The sequence below is a fragment of the Falco cherrug genome, chromosome 10 (assembly GCF_023634085.1).
Source record: "Falco cherrug isolate bFalChe1 chromosome 10, bFalChe1.pri, whole genome shotgun sequence".
NCBI classification, from domain to species: domain Eukaryota; kingdom Metazoa; phylum Chordata; class Aves; order Falconiformes; family Falconidae; genus Falco; species Falco cherrug.
Genome location: NC_073706.1, coordinates 20,654,904 through 20,673,741, shown reverse-complemented (window position 1 = coordinate 20,673,741; position 18,838 = coordinate 20,654,904). Strand labels below are relative to the sequence as shown.

Genomic DNA, 18,838 nt, shown 5'->3' with positions numbered 1-18,838 from the left:
TGTATTCAGAATTGGAGGAGTACTGTGAGTACAATACTTGTTAAAGTTAATGCAGTTGTGTTCTGTTGTGTTGTTTTCCTTTAAGTTCTCTATAAATTGATGTGAATAGTTGGTTAACCTTTTTTTGTTGCATATGACCTTTATCTGTTTCAGACTTAACCTTGGGTTTCATGTAAGCTCACTGAAAATCTGCTCCTTGATTGGTGTGGCAAGGCTCCGTGGCCTGTTCCTACAGTGGCTAGAGCTGTAACGTTTTTAACAGAGAAGCTTTGTTGGCTAATCTTCTCTTCTGCTATTCCACAGTGGCTAGCCTTGAACTTTGCTCTTGTGTTTATGTTCACATTACTCAGGATATGGTTTTTGAGAATGATAGTGAAAATCCTAACAGGAATATAATTTTGGTTGCATCTGAAATATATGACTTTTGATGGGTACATATGAATAAGACAGTCAACATATCTGTTCCTGTAGTTCATCTGTTTTATGGCTATGCTTTCAGAAACATAAATGCTTAGAAATAGTATTTTGTTTTAGAACTTCTATGAAGTACTCCAAGATTCCTTAATGAAAAGATCCTTAGACTACCAGTATTAGGCATAATCAGATATCTTCAGGACAAGAGCATCACTTGTTTCAAGGGCCATGTGGAAAAAAGCTTGAAAAATTTGGTATGCGCATCCTTCTAGTTTTGTTGAGGAGAAAAAAGAACTTCCACCTGGAAAATAAGGAAGTATTTTCTATTTGTTGTGATAGTAAAATGGGCAGCCTTTGATATCTTTCTAACTTAATTTTTTTTAATCCCTCCCCACCCCACAGAACAGTAGTCTCTATTTGGGTGTGCTCTGAGCCATGCTGTGTTGTGCCTTTCTCCTATGCTAGTACACAATAGGGTTTGGTATGTAATTCTGTTTCACATCTAATTGTCTAGAAATATTCTGAAGCACAGTGCTTGCTTTTTGTTAATCCTACCTCCCATATAAATAGAATTTGGGTTCTGTTCAGTTTAAATTTTGTGTAGGGAAACACTGTTTTAAAATTTTTATTTACCTTTTACAAGAATTGCAGTGTAAGATTATCTAGTAAAATGAGTAAAGAATGTAGACCATGGGTTAATAAACTCTCTTTTACTGTCGAAAGAAGTGAGATTTCTACCACCACTGCCCACTCCCCCCCCTTCACAGAACAGCACACAGTATATTAACCATGTAAGCTTAGGTAGCTGAATAACTTATATAGTTAAACAAACTAAAACTAAACAAAGCCACCTTAAGATGTGCAGTCTAAACAAAGAATTTTTGTGTTGACCTATACAAAAGATAGACTGGCTGGATGTATAGTTGAAAGGTGTAACTGAATGTTCATGTAAAGAAACTAACTTGCAGGTGGTGAACTTCACTAATCATTGTCTTCTCAACATTGACAATTTCCTGTAATGAGAAGTGGTATTTATTTTGAATTACTTGAAAAGGAATTTTGGCTGGCCAAATCCTTGGTGTAAAAGCAAAAACTTTCTTTAATGTGGAAAGGGCTCATGCAATAAAGATGATCATAAATTCTTGTTATTTTAATGGTGCTGGATCTGTGGTTATCTTGGTAAATGGTGACCAATTTTATTGTTTTATTCTGAACTTTCAGGCACTGTCATGAAACAAGCTAAGGGAGAAAGATATTCAAAAGTGGAATTACTTGTTTGTTTTATTGTGTGCTTTGCAGAAAGCTTGATAGGAAAGTTTTCTCACTATAAATTGTAAAAAAACATTTTGGGAAAGGGGCATTCTGCTGTAGTTATTTGAAAGGACTTCTGTCTAGTGGGGTTTAAATTGTGGATTTGTGGGTTTGAGTTGTGGATTTCCAAATGTTGTGTGAGCCTGTCACTAAAATAATTTAGCAATATATACTTTTGCCAATGGAATGTCATAGTCAAAACTCCTTTTCTTTGTACTGCTATCCATAAAGGAGAAATCTGCTAGCTGAAGTAGTGCTCTGTAACGTGCTGATCTTCATGTGTCTCAGTTAACCTTGCTGAGTGAATAATACTGGACCTAAATTCTGGTTTTAGTTGTGCTTTTCACTGTAGTCCGTACTTGAGTAAGACTTGTGGATTATTTGGTCCCAGGGGAACCCGAACTCTGTAATTTTATGTTCTTCAAGGTTCTGTTATGTATTGTATTTAAAGCCCTGACTGATACCTCACACTTGAATCTTTTGCTTCTACTAGGATTTAATATGTGGGCTAGCTTTTGTGTTCTAATTTGGAAACCTGGGAATAAAAAATTTTTGACCCAAATCAAAGGACATTTAAAAATTTAACTGGGATTCTGGTGCTCATAGGGTTACCTGTAGTACTAGAAGTTCTTCAGATAAATCCAATTATGGGTGTGAAGGATGACTGGTACACCTGAGGCCAATGTTGGAACAGCAGAGCATGTGTGGAGAACAGTCTTGGATGTACGGGTGAATTTGGCTGGAGTTTTTACATGTTTATGTGTGTCTTAGGTAAAATTTTAACTTCAAATATCTCTTCAAAGCTCTGCTGTATTACCTTTGGGTGACTGACTAAAAGTTTGGTTTAGATAATTTCAGGCATGCCTTAGGATACCACAGGTTTTTTATTTTATTTTTTATTCCTGAGTAATACGTTTTTCATGCAGTATTATCACCTTTTTGGTAGTTCATTGGGAAAAGGCTTGGAAAGTCGTAACATTCTTTTCACTTTATGTTGAAGAACATGAGGCAGGTGCATCTAGTAATTTATTTCATTCAGAACATGCAGCTTGAGTTTTCAGAATGTCTTTTGAGGGTGTGGTTCAACAACATTATCTTCCAAAAGCTAAGCCTTTGTTTTAAGAAATCTGGAATGTACTTCATGTAAAGTGGAAATGAAAAAGGTTTTTAGGATTTTAGCGCTCACTACTTGTCTGTACAGGAAAGAAGCTGTCCCTTTTCCCCTCCTGTAAACTTATTTATGCTGATAATTACATTGGTGTAACTCTGATCCCCTGTTGGAACTGTAGTCTTCTAGAGACCGCATAACACTCTTTTGTATTTTGTGCAATGGTTATAAAACATTAAGTCCTGGGAGGTAGTAGAGGAGAAATGGGCCAAGCATGCCTTTTCTGTCAATTAGTAGGAGGCTGCAGGGTTCCCCTGATGCATTATCTTTCCCTTGATTGTAGCCCAGTGTGGAATATGAGCCTTTTCCTCTCTGCAGAGGAGGTTCCTCACCACTCCACTTTTCACTTCAGCATTTGTTACTGGTTACAGCATCTTACACAGCATCTTACAGACTGTCCTCATCCCTTTTTCTTCTCTTCCCTGCCCCCCCCCCCCCCCCCCCCCCCCCCCCGCCTTTCAGTTTTGTTCTCTGATGTTTTTGGGATTCAGGTAGTTATTAGGTTTGGAACTGTTGATTAACAGATATCTTTTGTGGCAGACAAAAAACTACTTTGAACATTAACAAGGCCTTAAAAGAGCCCATAAAACAACTCTTTTTACACTTAATCTGTGTTACTGAGTTCAGTTTTTCTATGTTTAAATACCAGGCTTCTCTGTTGTAAGCTGTGAGACCATACTTTTTGTATAGACTTTAGAGTTGCCTTTATTTGTAAAAATTGAGCAACTTTTCTATGGAATGGTCTAGTTGCATTTATTCTGAATTTCACTTAGCATGTAAACTGGGGTGGCAGTGCACAAAGAAATAGAAAAATAAAATGTAAAGAGCCTGTAAGTTGAATTTCCTGTTGAAGACATGTATCTGTCCTCATTGAGTATTACTTGCTTAAACAAGTTTGAAGTTATAAGACTGAAGTGTTCATCACTTGACGCAAAAAAAAAAAAAAAAAAAAAAGCACTGAGGGGGGAAATACATGTTGATGCTTGTTTAATGAGGGTGGCTTGGCCAGCCTTATTCAGATACTCCACAGCATTCCCTTTTAACACAGTGTGAAAAACACACTTTACAACTACTAGCCACAGAACTAAACCTGACAACTAGAGGCCAAGATGAATGATTAGAATAGGGCAGGGCAGTGCCTCAACTGCTGCTTAAGAGTTTTTGCAAGCAGAAGTATCTTGTCGCTGAAATAATCATGCATGATGGATCTTGTCCTGGGTCTGTTTCTAAAAAATACTGAAGTAGTCATGTGAGGATTCATTTTTTAAATACAGTGGATTGCAGTATTAAGGATTACATATTTTTTAATTCATAGAAGTCATAGGAATTTAATATTAAGTGTCAGCTGGGCCAGAATTGTGCTTGCTATTTTTTGAGTGCAGTGTATTTAGAATTGATAGACAGAAAAATACTTTTCCTTGTTGAAGGAAACTGACAGTTCGATGTTTATAACTTAAAAAATCTTCCTATAGTTTTTGTAGCAGCTGCTTAGCTTCTGTAATGAAGGGGGGGTGGGGGTGGGGGGAGCATCCCAGGAAGACTACTGAACTGGTTACAATTTTCTCAGCATACCTTGCAGCTGTTTTACCATTTGGCATTTTTGAAGAGTGTTGTATGTTGTGAAATCCTGTATGGGATCCCAGGAAATCTTGACCACCTTTATGCGGAGAGGAAAAACTCAATGAAATCTCTATAGTGTCCTATTAAAGATGGAGACTGGTTTTGTCCCACACCTTGCCAAACTGGTAACGCAAGATTCTTCCTCTTTAATTAAGTACAACTGTGTTCTCCTTTTGCCATAGTGGGTATGGGTGTGGGTAGGTTTCTTCACTGACATGGACTCCAAAAATGGAGATGCCTAAAGCTACAACTAAGAAGTTGTGCTACTACTTACTGTATTAGTTACTAATCAAAATGGACTAGGCTAGGGGTGCAGGAATGTGGTAATTCATATTGTGAAACCTTTAGAATTCACAGATTCAGAGTGTAACTGAGAGGCATTTGTTTTTCTAATGTTCCCCAAGTGTTGTAAACTTACTTCGGTGTTAAGGTAAACTATTTTTCTAGAACGTTGGTACTTGGACTGGTACAGTGTTGGAAAGGATTCCTCTGTTATTGACCAGTCTCAACAGTTACAGTTCTGCGCAAAGTAGCCAGGCGCATCCCAAGTTGAAAAGCCTGTTTGTCAATGATGACTAAAGGTTTCCTATATGTATTTTAGCTGATCTTGTACGTTTTACCAAGTTAAACAAGCCTTGGTATGGTTTTGAATACTTCTATACCATATCTGCCCTTTCAGGAGACATATGCATGTGCCTTCAAGAGTGGCTAAGGTGGAAATCTTTGTGTAACCACCACAATGAAAAGATTGTAGCCTTGTGATGGAAGAAGGTTTTCTGCCACATTGCATATGAACAGCTGAGAAGCTTCTTGCAGCTTCTCTATGTCCTATGCTGGCTGCTGGGCAGCTGTTGCCTTAGAGCTGTTATAATGGTTCTACTTTGGGACTTCTTACTCAGAAGATTCACAATGTTGCCTGAGTAGGGACAACATTTTGAAAGTATCTTACAAAGACAGGAGAAGAGAATAGCTTAAAAATAGAAACTAGTGTTTCTAGTTTTAGTGTTCAGTTTGTTCATTTCTTGTTAATCCTCTGTGCATTCTGTTAAGTCGCTGGGTTCTGCCCCTCAATTGAGTATTTAGAGAAAGCCTTTGGGGAAAAAGTAACTACTTTGGTATCATTGTTTACTGGTTTGGTATGTAATCTTTGATACACATCTGTAGCTTTAAAAGTAGTTAAAAGGCTATGGTAAAAATGGTTGTGTCCACTCTGAGGTAACTGAAAATAAAGCCTCTGTGATCTAACATATCTTGAACAAGTGAATACTGGCAGTGATTTGTTAAGGCTGATGAAAAGATTAACAAAACTACCTGGAAAAATTCTTAACGTTTCACTGTTTGCAGGGCTAGTTGCCCTACAGGAAGATGTTTAGCAAGTTGCAAGTTGTTAGACTGAGAGAGGAGCAACTGTATGAAATTTTGTGATTTGTTTAACCAACTTCATGTTCTCTTTCCTTAATTCCAGAGACCTGCAAAGAAGTTGTAGGATGCAGCTGTGGCTTAGTTTTGACTTGCAACCCATAACCAGCGAACAGTCTTGTAGATATCATTTGTTTGCATATATGACTGTTGTATTCACTGTGTTGTATGTAGGTCTGGTTAATGGTGGAGCTTGGAGGCTGGCATGTGTACCTTGCAAAGTACAGTATATAATCAGTGACGGTTGGCTCTTCAGTGATGCGCAAAGATACATTTTTGCATGAGACTTTGCCCTTAGTGCTGTATACATAACAGCACTGTTTTGCTGGGTTTAGAGAAAATTAAATGCAAGAGTATAGGCAGTAATGATTTCGCTAGTCTGGGTGGTTTATACAGGCTGTGGTTAATGATTTGTGTGTACATGGCTCTTGTTCACCTCTCTGACCTATGCTTTGCTCTGTGTACTAGGGTTTGGAGGCTCACTTTCCAAACTCTTCTATAGTGTGTATAAAGTTTGGGTATTGATTAATGTGGTGAAAGGAAAACTGATCCTTCAAGGAGTGAGAAGCTGGGTCCAGCCATTTTTGCGTTCCAGTACTTTTACATCCCCCAGCTCCACAAAATGGACACGTCTGTCAGAAATGTGTTAGATGAGGGAAGGAGGGTTGAACATCGAACTGATAAGTTTCTGACTCCCTTTTCCTGTTGCTTCTGCATTTCTCTTGCAAAGCTGCCAAATACTGCCCTTTCATATATGTTTTCCTGCACTTCAACATACAGCGCTTCCTGAAGAAAGCTCCTCCCAATGAAGTCTGGACTTACTGCTTTGTGGTTCAAGCTCAGTGAACCTTGCACATAAATTTAAGCAGCTCACTCAGGATGGTAACTGGAAACTTATTTATTACCATCGAGACTTGGTCCTTACTCTAAGGTTTTCCATTTTGCTCTTGGGCATATATGTGTGGTACCTGCTGGCTGTGAGTTAAGGGTTCATTTGCTCATTGCTTGTCAAATGATAGGCAGTTGATTCTACTTTGAGCTTCGAAGTGGCCTGGAAACAGAGTTTTCATTCCAGAGCAATAGCGTGCAACTGTAAACACTTTAAAACTTAATTGCTTGTTTAGGGTATTGAGCAGTGTTAATGACGAAGCCTAGATAGATCAGTCTAAGAGGTAAGCTTCAGCAATATCATACTAAAAAGAGAGGGCTAGAATGATAAAAAGAAATTCAGGTTTACTATTAGTCACTGACTGTCAGCTGGCAGCAATATTCACTTTGGTATTTTCATGCAGTGTTACAGTTTTTGCTAGAGAGAAGAAAAAGAAAGTATGTTTTTTAAGTCAAAGAAAATATAAACTTCTGAGAGTTGACCAAAGGTGGTATTAAATGTTTTAAAATACCTCTTTTAATAGTAAAGAAGTCTGCACTTGTGTTTTGGTAGTGGTCTTTTCAGTTATAAAACAGCTTAGGCATAAGGAGAAATAGGAAAGGAGGTTGATACATTAATTATATTATGAGCTACAGTGTATTCCCACTCTGGCAAGTAGTTAGCTCTAGTTGGAAAAACAGCTACTTTGAGCATGAAAAAAAATTGCAATGCTCTGAAATGCAAGAGTTTGACATAACCATATTTTAATATTTAAGTATTTTCTTACATTCCCTTTTAAGTTGTTGGGGGTTATGAGAACAAAAGAGGAACATATTTCATAGAACTGACTATCTTAATGCTTGAAATAAATTGTAAGTTTCCAGGTTAGAAAATCCAGGCTGCTTGATACTTACTGGAAATTAATTTCACTAGGTGAAAAGCAGTTTTTTTCTTTTGTTTCACATGTGCTAGGCTGATTTTTCTCTTTCCCATTAGCATATGCCAGAGATATGGAAAGGTTGAATTGAAAGCAGTCTGATTTATTACATGGAACAGGAAGAGCATGGTTTGTATTTGGCTGTTGTTTCTTCTGGATTTGTTGTTGTTAAAGTATGTGTAACTGTTTTCTTGGAAGGCCGGATTTGATTATTAAAACATGTCAATTATTTTCAGTCCTAGTTCTAATACCGTAGAACTACTTCATAGTTCTGACTTAACTTAAAAAAAAACCACAAACAACCAACCCCAAAAAAACCCCAAACACCAAAACTGGTGTGAATTAATAGATACAAAAATTTGCTTGCTAGAACTTCCAAGTACCTTGGGGGTATTGGTCACTGTGTGCTTCCTACAAATCCCTTAGGTTTAGAATGAAGTGGCTATGAAATACCCTGTTAAGGTTAGTTATTTAGGTTTTCATTGATTGTTTTGTTTAAGACTGTCTATTTGTCATTTTAATGCATGCGTCATTTGGAATAACTTTGGTTTGTATATAGTGTAAATAACTTAATAGAAACTTATCTGGGATTCCATTGGTTTCTTGTACCAGATGGCCTGCACTTTTCCCCAGTTGATCTTCTCATGCTTTCTGCAGCTTTTCAGATTTTTGAGTGGGTTGTTTGATATGCAGGCTAGAGAAGAGAATGTTAACAGTAAAACAAAATATTATTTGGAAATTAAATGGATAAATTCCACTCACGTATTTCTGGCAGGGGTGTTCCTAAAGAGGCAACAGTTGCATCTTCATCCTTGTATTGCCAGAAGATACTTCAGTAGTATTTAATAATACTTTCTTTGATTAATTTAATGTATGTTTCATTTTTATATCTTTTCGTCCTTTAAATAAGCTTTTGGTCATGGTGTTGCCTGTAATCCATGATTCCTTATGCATTGAAGAGTGATGCTGCATTTTATTGTTGAATAATTTTTTTTTTTTTTTGCTTGAGCAAGTTCCAAGCAAACTTAAGAGTTCTTTGTCTGTAGAGCATCCCTAATACACAGCTTATGTTAATAGACTTTCAGGGATTACCTCTTCTCCACTCCCCCCGCCCCCCAGTTTACTGTCTTTCCTGTCACGTAGTGTATGTTGGTTTGTGATGTACTACTCTCTATGGTACCTATAAATTATGCTTGTAATAAACATGAAGAGAGCCTGTTCCCTGAAAGCTGTAATGTTCCTGGACCAAGATCTCATGGGTAACGAAACGGCTGTCAGCTCAGACATTAGAAATGTATGGGTTTGACAGGTAGACACCACTTGTTCCAACTTTTGGAAGGGTGTTTATGTTGTGGCCTCTAAAATACTGAAGGTTGAGGGTCAGTTCTGAAGGTTGATGTAGAAGAAACAAGATTGCTTTAAAAAATCATGGACTTTGTGGACAGACGCCCCCGCCCCCTGCTGAAAATGTATTACTGAACAACAAACTTGCTCAATTTAGCTTTTCGTTGAGAGTACTTATTTCTGGCAGCAAGCGTCACATTTGCAGTGATTCAGTTGGTTCAGAAAGTGACTTTCTTCAGTAAACATTTTGGTTTAGTACAGAGCATGGGTGTTTGTCGGTATGGTCTAATCAACAGAGGCTATTTTCCTAGTATATTTGGCATGCTCAGACTGCTTCTTGTAAATGCTCTAAAGTGATTATTCTGAGTACTGTTCTTGCGAGTCCTCAGTGTGGGTATTTATTATTTTGATGGCAACCAGAAGCAGAGCAGAACATCATTCTGATGTTCTCAAATCTTCTCCTTACTTACAGACAAGTAATACAGCTTTATAGATAAGTAGAAAAGCTTCTCAGAATTTTTATTTTTCCTTTCTTTCTGTAAGTTCATCTAATGCCAAGAAAGAAATTATGAGGCAACTCAGACTTTTTTGAGATGATAAAGTTGCAGGTAGTTTTTCTCCTTTTGAACTGCTTGAGGTAATCACAAACTGTCTGCTGTTGAAGGTAAGTATTAAAACTAGAAAGGACATGTCTTTTGGCAGTGTCAACTGAAACTAAGGACATTCAAGTGTTTTTATTAGGCAATTTATGGGACTCAAAGCAACTGTATTTTGTCAAAACAAACAGCCATGAAGGTATTGGGGAATGCCAAAAATACGTTAGTCTGTTTATGGAGCAGAAATACAAATTCCTGTGTGCATTGTTCTTTTTGGGTCATCTGACAGTGTGATGGTTCATGTAAAAATCATGATGTATTTGCTACAATTTATATTTGCACAGAAATATGCAGTGGTATAGAGCTGTGTACTGTAATAATTTGAAGAGACTTCCTTTCAGATAAGCAGCTGCTTTTCAGAAGATGAAGCTCATACAGATAAGAAATGTATATTAACGCTACACAGCAGTTTTAAGTTGAGAAAGGGTGTTGAAACAGGGTCTGGTAGTCCTTACTGCTTTCTTTATCCTGTTCTCAAAACTTGAAAAGGACTGGAAAAATATAGACCTTTCCATGTCAATCTGATGTCCTTTGGAGAATTATGTAATGTTGATGCTTACAAAATTTGTTTTTGGTGTTCTGAGGCTTTTTCAAATTATTATTAATTTGAAAAGGGCAAAAACCCACTAAGAAAATAAAGTCATATTATACTCTTTTGTGAATACTTTGAGTCTATTAGTACTTGTAGTAGTTTCAGTAGTACATAATTATCTAATGTTATCTAATACACAAAGATAAGTTGGGACAGCCTGTGAAGAGCTGCAGCTTTGCGACCACATTCTGCTTCACCTAAGCTCGTATTGGAGCAAAAGAGTTCTGTGCTGTCAATTGCCTGGGAGTCTTGGAAGCTCCCACGGGTGGGATGTTGAAGGTACAGGAAAAGTTCAGACACAAAGGAGAGCTCTGCAGGGGAGAGCTCATAGCAGAGCCAATTTTTCCATCAGCTCCTGGGAAGGTTGAAGTAGGTTTTTCCTTTCTTGATTTACTTGGCATTCATAAACCTTGTGGAGTTTTTGTGTGTTTCAAAGTTCTAGTAGCTATATTTACAGACCAGATTGTTTTAATAAGTGTGTTTCCAGGGATTTTTACTTGAAAGTAACAGGTCAGGGTTTTTTAAGGATGTGAATGAAATACTGCAGTGAAATATTTGCATGAGCATATTTAAGTATGTTCAAGAAATCCGATAATTTTTTTTTTGTTTTTTTAGCAATTGGAAAAGAAATTAAGACTCTTTTTTTCAATAATTTGCTGATTAACTAGGGGGACTGTACAGAATCTCTTTTCTAAAGAGCAGATTTTTATTTAGGAAGAGGGATTATGGAGGTGGATCTTGAATCTTTGATGGTGGTATTACTGTCTTTTTCATAGCAACTTTTAAAAGCCTAATACATTTGTAATTCCAAAGGAGTTCACTGTAGGTATATGTTGTGCAACATAAATTTTTGTCTTTTAAATCCCATGTATGTTTTAGAATAAAGTTTACCAAATTAATCTTGGAATTTTGCAGAGAGTCTTGACTGTGCTGATTTTGGCCGCATGTTAGAATTTGTAGACGTGCTAGTATAATTAGTTGATGCATCCTTTTTTTTAAGCATTTTTTTTTTTTTACTTTGAATTTTACTGCAAAACAGCTCCATCTTGAGCTTTTGCTTGATGTGCAGCTACTGTCTGTTAAGCAGTGTATCTTGCAGAGTTTGGAAAATTTAGGGAAGCAGCATTTGTGCAGTGTGTCTCCTCAGTATTATGTTGTTCTCAGCTGGCCATTTGTCTTGCTCATCTTGTCTTGATCATCACCAGTTCAGCTTTACTAATCTACTGTTTATTAGACATGACTCTTGTTTATTAGTTTTCCTTCGTTTAGACAATAGAAAAGACTAATTTACTAGCATTTCAATGTTTTAGTATACAACTGCTTCTGAAGTGTTCACCAGCCGTTGGAGTGGTAGATGTGTATTTTTTTTCACATCCTGTTACTGTATTGATGACACAAGGGATTTTTCAGTTTCCTACAAAGCCCCCTTCTAAAGCATGAACTTGTTCACATTCACACTTACTGTTAATAATAATTTCTAATGTGGTTCAGACTACAACTTAAATTTTGCCAGCATAAGTAGGTAGATAAGGTTGTACTCACTGTTTGCTTATAAATATAAATATGGTGTATAGTATGCTCACTGAGTTGATAGAATGTTTAAATGCCTTTTATGTTGAGCATGTTTAGTGAGGCTGTTGATAGAGAGTGGAAATTGTTTAGGATGTAGTGGTTCTTTCAGATATCTCCCTGATCTCCCTGAAGCATATCTCCCTGACAAAGAATATATTTCTACATTTTTGAGTTTAATGCTGACTAGTCTCAACATTCACAGTAGTAATAAACATGCAGTAACTGATGGGAGTTAGCTTAATTCCTGTTCCCTGATGACTTTTCACTCTATGTACTGTTTCACTTAGGATGAGTTTTGTTTGTTGAAAGCTTTATTGAATTTGTAGGGAACGCCTTTTGAGGCCTTTGAGTCCAAGGGATTGGCTTTTGGAAAATTCCGATTCTAATCCTGTGAGTTTTCTAGCAGGACTACAGGGAAAGGGCTGTTTCAGTTCCATTTTCTGAGATTTTAGGTGTAGCTTCAAGAATGCCCTATTTATATAAGGAAGTAACCAGTGTATTCTGGTAGATGCCAAGGTTATGCATTGTCTCTCACAATTAAATACTGACTTGAAATTTATCATGTTTTCTGGTTTCTGTATTTTACTCTGCATAGCACTCTTGTTTTTTCTTGTCTCCCTCAGCAGTAATTAAAAAATCAGAACAAAACAACAAAAAAACCCCAACCGACCAACAACTTTATGAAACAGAAGTGCATTACAAATAGGTTTTTCCCTTTACTTACCAGGGAAAACTCAATTCAGACAAAGAAGTTTTCAAAAGTACTGGTCAAACATCCTTTACTTTACAGTTGACAGTGTAACATGTTTAAGTGTTTGAACCTAAACCTGCTTAGCATGACTATACAGCTTCATTGGCTTTAGACATCTGAAATGAATACTTCCAAGAAATCATGTCAGTTGTTCGTCTGAATCCACTCTCATTTTATCCTGATATTTGATGTGCTTATATTTCTGTCTGATTTATTTCAGGAATTTGCAGCGCTTACAAAAGAGTTAAATGTATGCAGGGAACAGCTCCTTGAAAGGGAAGAAGAAATCGCTGAACTGAAAGCAGAAAGAAATAATACCAGGGTTAGTTCCTTGTTTTCTCTAAGATTACTATTGTTAAAGCATCCAGCTACATGGAGGAAAACATTGAATGTTGAGTTTAAAAAGCTAGAAGTATTTTTTTTTTTTCCCCCCCCTGGTATTTGCACATGAATCCCTCTGGAAGTGCAAATGTGTGTTGACTAAGAAAGTTTGGAAGCTTATGCACAGCTCCAAATACTGCTGTGCAAAATCAGGAAAAGCTTGTAAGACTGCACAGCTATCTGTCATTCAGCTTTCTTGTTGTTAAAGTTTTGTAATCATACAACACCCAAGATCAGAGGAATAAGTGGGCAAGATGTCGTGATTTGTTTCAGCAGGTTATGCTGCTGCCAGCAGAACAGTTGCTCTCTGATTTAGAGCATTTCCTATGTGTAGCCTTCTGACAAGCATGCAGTTCCTCAGGCTGGTGGAACTGAAAAGACCTGGTTAAGTAGAAACCTCATTTAAAAACTAGACAGAAAGAAGAGAGGTAGGAAATGCATTAGCTCCAATACAACTTCTAACACAGGTGAAATGTTAAAATAGGTCCTTATGCTTGATGCAGTACTCTGGCTCTTGAATTTGAACTTTAGAACTCAAAACCTGATGTTTTAGGAGGCAAAGTTTTCTGCGGCTGTGCAGAACAGGCATAAACATTGTTCCTTTTTTTTTTTGTTTTAGCTATTACTGGAACATTTGGAGTGTCTTGTCTCCAGGCACGAGCGATCTCTCAGAATGACTGTTGTGAAGAGACAAGCTCAGTCTCCAGCAGGAGTTTCTAGTGAAGTAGAAGTTCTCAAAGCACTAAAATCTTTATTTGAGCACCATAAAGCCCTTGATGAAAAGGTAATGAAATATGCTAGCAAGCATCTTCTCATTCTGCCCCCTCTTTCTGTTGTGAGGACTGTGCAGTTGTTCATACTGAAGTTGTGGGAGTCTCTGAATTTCCTCTGTATTAAGATAGTGGCTTTGCTGTAACCGCATCAGTAACTGCTCTCCTAAATTAATATGTTGCATTAAAGCAAGGTGCTGTAGCTTATTCTAGTACTTCATTAACTATGTTAATGTAAACTAAGCATGGTTCAGGGGCAATATGTTTGTTGTAGAAATGCATACATTTGCTTACCTGTATAATACCAGGATTTAGCCTTTTGATTATGTAATATTGGACTAGAGAGAACAGGAGGCATGTGCTTACACTGATAAAATTTGAATTAAAGGATCTCCACCCTTTAGTTGCGCCTGATGTTGGTGGCAGGATATGCAAGTCGTAAAGCTTACTGTGAATTTTGCTGCCAGCTCATAGTTTGCCTAACTTTTGTGACCCTTGTATAAAAAGTCTGGCAAATTATTTTAAGTAGAATTCTGTCTCCTTCCGTGTTTGTAAATAATCAAAAGTGCACACACTCTGTGCCTTACAAAAGGATAAGCAAATTCTGGATATGTTTAATTCTTGACTAAATTGTTCAGGTCATGTTGAGGTATGATTTGCTTATGACAGAAAAGGAAAACCTAGATTTTACGGTATGCGTTATTTCTCTAGGAGGTTTTTCATAGGATATGGTGTAATTAGTACTGACTCAAGATTAAGCAGGTATCTAAGTGTAAGTGGAAATAGTGCCATTTTTTTATCTGAAAGGGCATGGCAGCGTGGCAATAAATGAAATTGATTTCTTTTTAATTTGAATGATTTCAGTTTATTTGAACTTACCCTTTCAGGTAAGGGAGAGGTTACGAGTAGCGCTTGAAAGATGTAGCTTATTGGAAGAAGAACTAGGTACTACACATAAAGAGGTAGGTTTCTTTTAAAAAAAGAAGAAGTCTTCATGTATGCATTGTGGGTGTTTTAGTCAATATTTGTACACAGTAATTTATGCAGTTATTAATGTTCATTTTCACTACTTGTTTTTGTTATTTTGCCAAATGGGATAACTAATTTTTAACTTAGTCACTTTGAAAGACCTGGGAAGGGGTGTGTGGGGGGATGACACAGAGCACAACACAACAAAAAAACCCAACCCAAAACATCCCCCCCGCCCCCCCATCCCCTCTACACCTCCCAAACCCAACAAAAATCCCCAACAAAAAGAGTTCCTATGGCTTTAAAGTAAGAGTTTTTGGGTTGCAGGGGCCTGAGTTTTTGAGTACCTGTGCCATATTTTATTACTACATATCTTGCAGTAGAATCAGTAATTGTTTTGCTGCTTTGCTTTTGCAGCTGTTCTTTAAGTTATTACTGAGAAGGGAATTGACTTGAAACATATGTATGTAAACTTCTCTTTTCTTACAGTTGATGATTCTGAAAGAGCAAAATAATCAGAAGAAAATGCTTCCAGATGGGATGCTGGATATAAATCATGAACAAGAAAATACACCAACTACAAATGGGAAGGTGCACAGCTATTTACTTTCTTTAGCTAAGTCTGATTTTTAATCATTAACTATAAAATTTTAATTTTAAACTGTAATAAAAACTTCGAGTGATGATCTAATTTAAAAAGTCTCAATTACCATAACTTCAATCTTTTCACTCTATCCAATAATAAAATTGTATCAGGGGAAGGGTATTTACAGGTAAGTAACAGTTTGGTTTTCAAATTTCTGTGTAACGTGCTAATGCATTTTTTTTTTTTTTTTTCCTCCCCGGCCTCCTTAATAGCGATCTTCTGATGGTTCTTTGTGCCACGATGAAAACCTTGCTAAAGTGATTGAGCTCCAAGACATCATAGATAAGCAAAACAAAGAGCAGACACAAATGAAAGAACGTCTTACTGCTTTGTCTAGTAGAGTAACAGAGCTGGAAGAAGACCTTGACACAGCTAGAAAAGACTTAATAAAATCTGAAGAAATGAATACAAAGTTACAGAGAGATGTACGAGAGGTGAGGAATAAACTGTCAAAATTTGGGTAGTCGGAAACACAGCTGCTTTAGAAAATTTCAGTGTCATTGGTGCTTAGTTACACCTTCATGCTTTTTCATGTCTTTGATTTGATAGGTGAGAATAAAATTGTTCAGGGCGTGATGGAGCTATTTTTTGTTTAAAAGACCAGTTGCTTAAGAGAATTTGTCTTCAGAATAAATCTATGATTAACTAGATACTTCATGTCTATATTGGAGATTTAGCATTGCAAACTTTAACATTTTCTTGAAAATATGCTTGATCCTGTCATAAATGTTAAGCTTATAAAAAATTTAAACTTAATGAAATTTTAAAGATGTACATGGTTGAGGAATCACTTTAATTTCAGTGATATGATTGACAGTTCCTGTTACTGATCAATCACTAATCTCTAAGGTCCTTTGTACCACGGTGTACTGCATGCTTATTAAATAGAAAGGGAGCTTAGTTAAATTGAAAAACTCTCTCAGATCGTCCCCAGGAAGTACAGATTTGCTGTTTGTGCGCCATTGAAAAGGGAAGTTGCAGTAGTATAGTAAAGACCAGTCTTTTAAAGATTCACTGTTGAAAAAACCCCAGAAAAAGTAATTGAACTTGTAAGCTGGAGTGAGACTATTCTTTCTACTTAATTTTTTACTGAATGAAATAAGTATATCTGTTTTTTTGTTACTAGTTTTGGTTTGTGGGTCTTTTCCCCCCAGTTTGATCACTATGTAAGTATCCCTTATATTCTAAATTCTGTCTTGTCTTGCATAGACTATGGCCCAAAAGGAAGACATGGAAGAGAGAATTACAACTCTTGAGAAACGCTACCTCGCTGCACAACGTGAAGCTACATCTGTGCATGACCTCAACGATAAACTTGAAAATGAAATTGCCACTAAAGACTCCATGCATCGACAGGTTGTAATCTGAAATAAGATGAAGTACATTTTGCTCAGCCTAAAACTAATGGAAATAGTGTTTGTACTGTACTAAAGCTCTTTGCTTTTAGGAAAATAAATACTGCCTGTGATGTGCTGTTGCTAGCAATTGTTTTTCAGTAACTGGAGGAGTGCATTGTGCAGAGTTGTACCCTGGAAATGAAGATGGAGACTGTTTACTGAGGAGGGGAAATGGTTCTGAGAATTTTAGTGCACTTGATCATGGTGTAGCCAGGGCTGCTGTTCCTACTAATTGTGGATTTTAAAGTTAGTATATGTGTATCCAAGCATCTTTAGCTTCATGTGTGAGAATTACTCATTCTGAGCTAAACCAGTTTTAAAATCTGTGTAGTGTGTAGTGATTTTTATAGCCTGTAATAGAAGTAAATGTTGCCTTACTGCAGGAGGAAATTCGGCATGTATTGACGTGAAGTCGCCCAACTCTGTAAACCAGAAATGGTTGTTCAGCCAATCAGTTTCTAACTACAGGCAAGCAACTCTTAGTCAACAAAAGAAGTCCCTTTTAGTATAATTCGTAAAAAGTTGTACACACTTTAAATAAAAGTAAATTTTGCAGTAGTATGCATGGTATTATTTAAAATATGAAGGAATTTTTCCTGTGATATAACTCAAAGTCTTACACAGCCTTGACATAGAAAATTCACTGGTTCTGTGCTGCTTCCTGTACTGTAACTGTTTATTTGGTGATGCAGTTGCTTTCAGAATACACAGAATTGCAGAAAAAAAATCATACAGAAAAAAGTTTTCTCATGTAATGAAAAGAAGGATGCCCCATCTTTGGTTACGAAACCAGTTTTGAACAGTTTGTTCTCCATTGGTCTAGTAGAGGCAGTAATCTGTATGCTTACCTTTCTTTTTGTTGAAAATTAATTACCATTTTAACACTAAACATTTGCTGATCGTAATCCTGTGTAGAGTGAAGATAAGAATAGGCAATTGCAAGAACGACTGGAACTAGCTGAGCAAAAGCTGCAGCAGACTTTGAGGAAAGCTGAAACATTGCCAGAGGTGGAAGCTGAGCTGGCACAGAGAGTTGCAGCACTTTCAAAGGTGAGTCAGTTGGGCAGCGTCCTCAAGACTCTTCTCTGTTGGTGTCCTGCCACACAAAATCTGTTCTTAGTGTTGATTTTGCTACATTGTGTTTCTTCCCCCCCCCCCCCCCGCCACTAGTTCAGAATACGTTTCCTCCCTGTTTTCTGTGCTTTCCATTCATCTCGCTGAACACACTCTGGTTTACCTCTTTATTTTTATTTTTATTCCCCCCCCCCCCCCCCCTCCAATTTTGCTCTTTGGATCTTGAGCAGGTTTTCTGTTAACTCTGTTACATTAGGAAAGTGTGTTTCCGAATTATTATTTTATTGCTTGTTATTAAAATTCATTCAATAATAGGCATAAAGTCTTTTAAAGCAGGAACTGTTTCTGAAGGGGAAATCCATATTTCTTCCACTGTTAAACCAAGTGAGGAATGTGGGGAGAGAGAAGTAACAGTAGTCATTAAGACTTTTAGAAAGCTGCAAATGGAATAATGAAGTCTGAAGAATTATATGTAGTAACTACAAATGAGCCTTTTTCAAGTATATGTGTGTGTTTTCTTTTAAAGTCTTAGTTTCAATTCTTTCCCTGTTATCTTTCCTGTCCCTAACTGACTCTGTAGTCTGACCTTTTGTCTCCTGGGAGCTCTGCTGCTAAAGATGCTAAAGTATTGGAACTTACCACCAAGCTTAGGAAGGTAGAATTTGTATATTAGTCCTTGCTTCTGCTTGCTGCTTTCTGCTTTGTCATGGTTACTAACAAAGGGTCATATCGTCTAGGCTAGTGAGGAAAAGCTGAAAATGCATTTAGTTTTTACTTTTTTTTAATTTTTTTTTTAATTATTGGGGACATGAATGAACTGTTGTTGCAAGCTCATTTGCAAATAGTAGTTGATTCATGGTACTTAGGGGTGAGAGGCTTCATCATTTTGTTACTTACCATATGAGCTCTTACTAGGTTCTTTCAGTAACAGAAAGGCGTCTGTTCTGCA

The 18,838-nt window shown here is 36.9% G+C and overlaps 1 protein-coding gene across 6 annotated transcripts in view; it reads left to right on the top strand.

Annotated features, from left to right (window-relative positions):
• The window catches only part of PPFIA1 (PTPRF interacting protein alpha 1), a 61,428-nt gene that overhangs the window by 9,222 nt on the left and 33,368 nt on the right, over positions 1-18,838 (top strand). For all 6 annotated transcript variants that reach the window (XM_055722853.1, XM_055722852.1, XM_055722859.1 and 3 more), the window contains 7 exons: positions 12,873-12,974; positions 13,653-13,817; positions 14,691-14,765; positions 15,262-15,363; positions 15,631-15,852; positions 16,628-16,774; positions 17,731-17,865. In XM_055722853.1, the coding sequence (XP_055578828.1) occupies positions 12,873-12,974; positions 13,653-13,817; positions 14,691-14,765; positions 15,262-15,363; positions 15,631-15,852; positions 16,628-16,774; positions 17,731-17,865 (948 nt within the window). The remainder of the gene's footprint in view (positions 1-12,872; positions 12,975-13,652; positions 13,818-14,690; positions 14,766-15,261; positions 15,364-15,630; positions 15,853-16,627; positions 16,775-17,730; positions 17,866-18,838) is intronic.